The following is a 6,689-nucleotide window of genomic DNA, read 5'->3' as shown; positions in this document are numbered from 1 at the left end:
GGAGGACGACGCTTGTGTTGATGAACTCAGGTAGAAACAGGATCTTGTGCAACATGAAGCTTCCTCAAATGTTCGCAAAAGGAATAAAATAATAGTGAAAGAATAAAAACAGATTTGAAAGTTCATCTTCTCTCGACCATCTTGACGTTGCAATTGCAATCGTTTATCAACGTTTGCTGTCAAGAGAAAATGTTTCAAAACAACTTGAATGGATAAGGTTTAATAATGTTTTTAATCATTCCCAGCCGTCTTCCATTTAAACATCTGCTTTGTGTCATTTATTTATTCTTTGAAAACAAATCTCGACATTTGAGAAACTCATTTTACATGAAACAGTTCAGTTGATCCAGTTACTGGAGGCGTTGTGGCCGCACGGATCTTCACGTTCAGATTTCAACCAAGGACGTGGACATGTTTCAAATGGAGCGACTCCATCCATGGATCTGGAGGTTAACTGGAGCTGCTGCACGTCGCCACAGCTCTGAAACATCCAAGCACACAAACATACAAACATACAAACAAACATATAAACATACAAAGATATAAACATATAAACATACAAAGATATAAACATATAAACATACAAAGATATAAACATATAAACATACAAAGATATAAACATATAAACATACAAAGATATAAACATATCTTTCTACACTAAGTCTTCATCACACTGAGTCTTCATCACGCTAAAGAACTGTTGCATCTTTTCATACCGACAGTAGATGCTGAATTATGTTTTGAAGGATTGGTGTGGGACAAAAATGAACAAGGGAATCATCGTCATTAATATTGGCAACACTTAATATTGCAAGAGAGATCCTGGATCTCAATGGGAACCTGGTTAAAAAAAATGGAAAAACAAAATTTGGCAAATGTTACCATCTGGATCAATGTTGAGCTCATCCAGGTTCTCCCGCTTGAACTCATTCTGCTGGTTCTGGAAGTCCTTTCTCGAACGTCAGGAGGATTTGTCTTATTTTGGTGAGTTGAAGGGTTCCCTCAGACAGCAGACGGTAGAACCGCCTTTAAGCTGGAATGTCATGGCCCGGCACGTCCACCAACTCACCCAACTCTGTATTGGACGGATTGAGCACGTTGCACTTTGCTTCCATTTGTTTTCTCACGTTGGTAGAGCACCGTGTTTCTGGATGGATGGTGGATGCCGTCGGAGCCTTTTCCTTCAGGACTCTGCATTCATCTTGTTTTTCCATGAGGAGGTTGAGTGATTTCATCTCTGGGGTGAGAAGCACAGGACCTTTCCTGCCTCGTTTTCCTCTCCCTCTTTTCCATCCTTTGGAAATGTTGACATCATTGACGTTCCGTTCCAACGGAGAGAGTTTCATTGTTATCTTCATGCGGATCCGATTTGTCAATCAAGATAAACGCAGACCGGCATTTTAGAGACGTGGTTCCTCGGGGACGGTTAAATAGGATGACTTGCGTCACAGTGACCTTTGCCAAATTCAACCAATTCTGGGCAGAGGACTTAAGCGACGAGGCTTCGTGGTATTGCTGCTCTTCTTCATCTGGATATAAAAGCAGCAGATTCACATGTTTCATAAGAGGAGGGTTGCACTTGGATTCCTCCAGCGTTTAAAAAGCTGCAGCTGAAACCATAGACCGCGTCATAGACCTTCTGGAACTTTCTCACCTCTCTCGCTGCGTTATCGCCACCTTTCACAAGTGCAGTACTTTCAACAACTTCCGGAATGTTTATCAAATTGCGTCCAAGTTCCAAGTGAAGGACACTTGTATGTATCCGTTACAGGCCTGTGAAGGCAACGTGTTTCACAGCCTCGACCTTTTGCATCAAGTTGGAAGTTCCGACTCTTTGTCTGGGTTAGGGTTAGGCCCTCCCCTAGCTGTGACTTCTCTTGCGCCAAGTAGGAGTCTACCAAGCTCTCATATTCTGCTGAATATATTCATGCTTGGCAATATCATTGCCAAGCTTGTTATACAGACGTTGCCCCAGCTCCATGATGCACGGATCATCTGATTGCAACTGAACTGGGTCTACTGTAGTTTCACGGGGCTCAGTAGTTTTCACATCTCACAACTGACGGAAGATGGAGCCGGTGCATGAAGGCACAGAGAGACAGATATTTTTTTTCCCAGGATTGGTTGCAGTTATTTGGTTAAAAAATGCAAATCTCCACATGCCTCCACAACGCTTTTCTTGCAAACAGCCCTTGACAGTGGACAAACTCCCTGCCTTTAGTCTCCACTCTTGGCTGTTTGCAGGGAACCAGATTCCCTTTGCCCGTTTTCAACACCTATCGCTTGTGCTCAAAGTTACCTTTGTGCTGCAGATGTTCTACGTGCAATCGCCACGCTTTCAAATTTTTGGGATAACCAAAGGCTTCTAACACCTCTGCTTTATTACTGTGTTTTCACTGTAAATGCCCCCCTAGTTTCTTTTAACACCCTGCTGACAGAACTAGCTATATTGTTTTGTCGTACAATCTTGATGCCTTTTTTTATCGTAACCGGGGGCAACAATGGGGCCCTCCCTCTATCTTCGGTGGTGCTGTAAGGAATCTTCTATCTCTTGGACTCCAGTCAGTGTTCAGAAGTGAAGCAGCGCAACTTTTGAATTGTGGAGTGGCAATTCAATGCTGGTATCTGAGCTACCCTCGGTAGTTTTGGGATATATTATTCACCACTGCCAGAGGAATCAAAAGGTTCATCCGTTCTAGATGGAACAGTCTCATTTACCTAAAAAGTGTAAAAGTGTGATTGTGGCCGTTTCTCCTACCACACAAGTGCCATTCTTTAGGCCCTCCAGCACAGAGACACAGATAACGATTGGTTGTAGACATCAGTTTATTGTAGAGATAAGGCTAGGTGGATTTAGCCAGGAGCAGATAGAACATGTCATGACAGGGCTCCTCTCTTGAGTGTGTGGTTGGGGGTTTTAACCTGTTGCTCGTTAGCCCAACCAATGAGCAACAGGTATGCAGCCACCCTGACCCCATCACCTAGATCCAGGTCAGGTGTGGCTGCTCAAACCATCCCATCCACACCACATACCCCCAACACCAAACTGAGGCCAGGAAGAATACCTGACCGAAGCCTACCCCCCCCCCCACCACCAAGCAGAAAACAAAAATAAATAAAAAAATTCACACAAGGTTACTATACCTTAAATGATAAAAACACTGGACTCTGAAACAGGGTTCCCATACCTTATACAAACAAATGTCCAAAAAAAATTAACAGGTCCCCTTCCAGTGGACCTGGGTCCCCGGAGCAGCACGGTCGACTGGTGTCCTTCCACCAGGGCGACGACAGACTGCCCCCTCCTCCCTTCTGGAGTGTGCAGCCTCGGGCTGCAGCGCTGGCTGGTGACTGCGTGGTCGGACTTGGCTGTCGCGGGGGCTGCTTGGAGGGGTGGCTTGGCTGCTGGGCTGCTGGATGGTCCCAGAGGTGGCTGCTGGGCAGAGGAGCTAGCTGCAGACTGTTACCCATGGCGATCGCTGAGGCTGCTTCTCCCCCGGTCCTCCGCCGGACCCCTGGGTGCTGCTGCTGCCAGTCGGATAGGGTTGGTGCTGGGGCCGCCCGTTGACCCGCTGGTAGCTCCAGGGCCTCCTGAGTGAGTGAGTGTGTGGATGGGGGTTTTATCCTGCAGCTCATTATCCCAACCACAGAGCAACTGGTATGCAGCCACCCTGACCCAATCACCTAGATCCAGGTCAGGTGTGGCTGCTCAAACTATCCCATTCAGACTCACCACACTCAGTGATCAGTAGAAAGGCATCAAGCTTTAACAATATTGTTCCAGTTATTTTACTCAAAATGAACATAAAATATTGAGTGTTACCAGTATTCTTTTGTTCTTCTAAACCTTGGCACGGATTCTTCATCACTGTCATCAGACTGAACACTTTCCAGAATTCTAAACAAGTAAAGAAAATTTGCTCAAGTTAAAATGGAGGACAAAAACAACTGCTTAACGATTAAATAATGTGTTGTGTACATTTTACAAGCACTTGTGACAAACCTTAATAACTGAAACGGGTTTGGGTGTAGGAGTCTCTACTGAGTGGACTAATGCCCTGTTCAGACTCCACCATATTTGCTATGCACCCTATATCTGGGTGTCCCAGAAAAAATCGGGGACAAAAAGCTCCACGAATCGTCTCTTTATTTATTTATTTGTAGGCAGGCAAGAAAGGTGCAACTAGGGAATGACGTAAGATTTATATTAATAGTGAAAAGACTAGAAATATAAAGGTCTTGGTGGTGAAATCACACAGTCTCTCTCAATGTCCAACTTTTGTTCCAAAGGAACTTGACTTTCCTCTTCACAGGATTCCTCTTCAGAGGAGGTGCAGTTGACTAGCTTGAGATTAGACGTGATGCAATCAACCCGGATACGGATGTTAAAAATATTAATACATTTGGATTCAAAACAGAATATGTCAATTTATTACCATGGTAATGATACACATCACAATTAAAAATGACCTGAACTCTGCAAATTTCCAGCCACCTTTACAAAAAGCACAGTCATTGATTTGGGTTTTTTGCTCGCCATATGCTGAAAACACCAATGAAGAGACTTAAACATCAAATTGGGACACTTGCCTCAGTTGCCTCACTTACCTCAAGATCAGTAGCCGATCTTGTCAAAACAGGTTCCTCTGCAATGTCCAAGCTGTCTGCCTCATCGTCACTGCTCGACGCCATGGGGTGGCATACAGCCGTAGCATCTTTCAAACTCTGCAACTGTAAAGAAAAGCATATCCACTACATAGTCAAAAGTATGATGGTGGCATGGTTGCTCCACACAGTCTGCATGTTCTCCCCATGTTGACGTGGGTTTCGTCCGAGTGCTCCAGTTTACCCCACCCCTAAAGAGGTGCATGTCAGGGTTAGACACTGCCGCTGATGCAGCGGTCAAGATGAGGACGTCGGATACTAGGGTGGGTAAAATCCAGAGAACCCATTTGCCCTCGAGGGGTTAATGAAGTATACATACATACTGAGACACTTTGACTTTAGTAGACAGGTGAGGTGCGTCAAATCCAGCGTGCAGCCTCGTGAGACAAGCCTTGGCAGTAGAAAGTGTCGTACTGAAGAGCTCCATGACTTACAACCCGGCTCTGTCATAAGACGCCACCTTTCCAACACATCAGTTGGTCCTGCTGGACGTGTCCCGCTCAGCCACAAGTTCTGTTATCAGCTTTATGTGGAACATCACGTGACAAAACCAGAAAACTGGTCTTATCACATCCGCTTGTCGGAGATGGCGGTAACAGCAGTGTCTCTGGTAACAGTACGATTGCAGAAAATGAACGTGTTGCGAATTTAAGTTTTACTTGATCAATTTCCGATCTTTTTTTAATATCCGATCATCAGTAAGAACATGTCCTTCTAAAGGCGAATGAAGTACCAGAAGCAGCATAATCCTCGGGCTGCCCCCTGAAAGTGGACAAGTCTAATCAACTGTCGGGGACCCGTCAGTTGACTGAGGTTCTTCAAGTCGAAGAGTCATTTTTGTATTTTCTTCCAGTCAGTGTGCATCACAACAACAGGATAAAACAGAATCTTACAAAATGCACAGGGATAACATTTCACTGAGGCATTATAAATAAGGGGAATGATAAATATATTTTGATATGTGTGAATGGAACACGGCTCTCCGTGCCCCGTTCCTCCAAATAAAACAAGTAAAACAGCGTGGGGGCGGGGCACGGGGCAACGGGAAACGACTCGTAGACTCCTTCAGATTATTTTCTGTGCATGACTCATGGCGAGGGGGTGGTCGGGAAGAGTTGCTCTGCGTGGTTGCTCCCTGGCCTGCTGCGCCCCTGGATCGATCCGGTCGCGACTCGCCTATCTCTCCCAGTGCCAAAGCTCATACTCAGCACATACACCACACAATAGACCGAGGGCTTGCGGGATGGCGGGGTGCAGGCTATGTGGGTGGGGATGCGTCGGGCAGCTGCCATCTTGCCTGTCACGCTCCTGCCCAAGCATGCTTCTCGTCCATCCCAAAATTTGAATCCCACTCACATTAGCTTCGACCACACACGCATTGGCATACCAATCCTACTCCGAACAACACTCCATTGAACCAGGGTCTGCGAGACAGGAGGGGCGCCTGGTCGGCTGCGGTGGGGCGGGCAGCTCGGGCGGGGTGTCGGTCTGTCACCGTGGGGCCGTGATCTGGGCCCACAGTCTGTGCCTTGCGCCCGTGGCCCGGGTTCTGTGCCGGCGGCTGCGTCTTGTGCCTGCGCCCGGGGGTTGGTTGTATGTGTGCGCCCCTGGGGCGCAGGGTCTCCTCGTGCTCCCTGGGACTTGGTCATGCTCCTCGGGCTGGGCGCGGGAGTTGCTCCACAGCCCTCTGGCTTCTCTGGGGGCCCGGGAGTCTTCCGTGGCCGCAGGGCGAGGTACCCGATGATCTCCTGCAGCTGGGGGTTGTCCACGGGGCTGTGGAGTTCGGGGGGCTATGGGGCCCCTTGCGTTGCCTGGAGGCACCGCAACATAATACCGACCTTCTACACCAGTACCAGTGGGGATAAGTCATGTACACTCACCGGTGGACATCTTACACACACACACACACACACACCCACCCACCCACCCACACACACACCCACACACACACACACACACACACACACACACGGCGATTGTGGCGCCGCCCCCTGCGGTCGCCTGCGCTCCGGTTAACTGATGCA

The 6,689-nt window shown here is 47.5% G+C and overlaps 1 protein-coding gene across 2 annotated transcripts in view; it reads right to left on the bottom strand.

Annotated features, from left to right (window-relative positions):
- Nucleotides 1-3,209: 3,209 nt before the first annotated feature.
- LOC307235156 (arf-GAP with coiled-coil, ANK repeat and PH domain-containing protein 2-like) overlaps nucleotides 3,210-6,689 on the bottom strand; it is a 25,390-nt gene continuing 21,910 nt past the window's right edge. The window contains exons 15-17 of one of the 2 annotated variants that reach the window (XM_080007151.1): nucleotides 4,609-4,731; nucleotides 3,824-3,898; nucleotides 3,549-3,591 (exon numbers count right to left, since the gene is read on the bottom strand). In XM_080007151.1, the coding sequence (XP_079863277.1) occupies nucleotides 4,676-4,731 (56 nt within the window). In that variant the 3' untranslated portion in view covers nucleotides 3,549-3,591; nucleotides 3,824-3,898; nucleotides 4,609-4,675. Of the gene's footprint in view, nucleotides 3,592-3,823; nucleotides 3,899-4,608; nucleotides 4,732-6,689 lie in introns of both variants that reach the window. The other variant, XM_080007152.1, reaches the window with a different exon arrangement.

This window comes from Zeus faber (assembly GCF_960531495.2).
Source record: "Zeus faber genome assembly, chromosome: 9".
In the NCBI taxonomy this organism is placed as follows: Eukaryota; Metazoa; Chordata; class Actinopteri; order Zeiformes; family Zeidae; genus Zeus; species Zeus faber.
The sequence above is the reverse complement of the archived record's forward strand: the minus strand, read 5'-3'. Positions and strand labels throughout refer to the sequence as shown.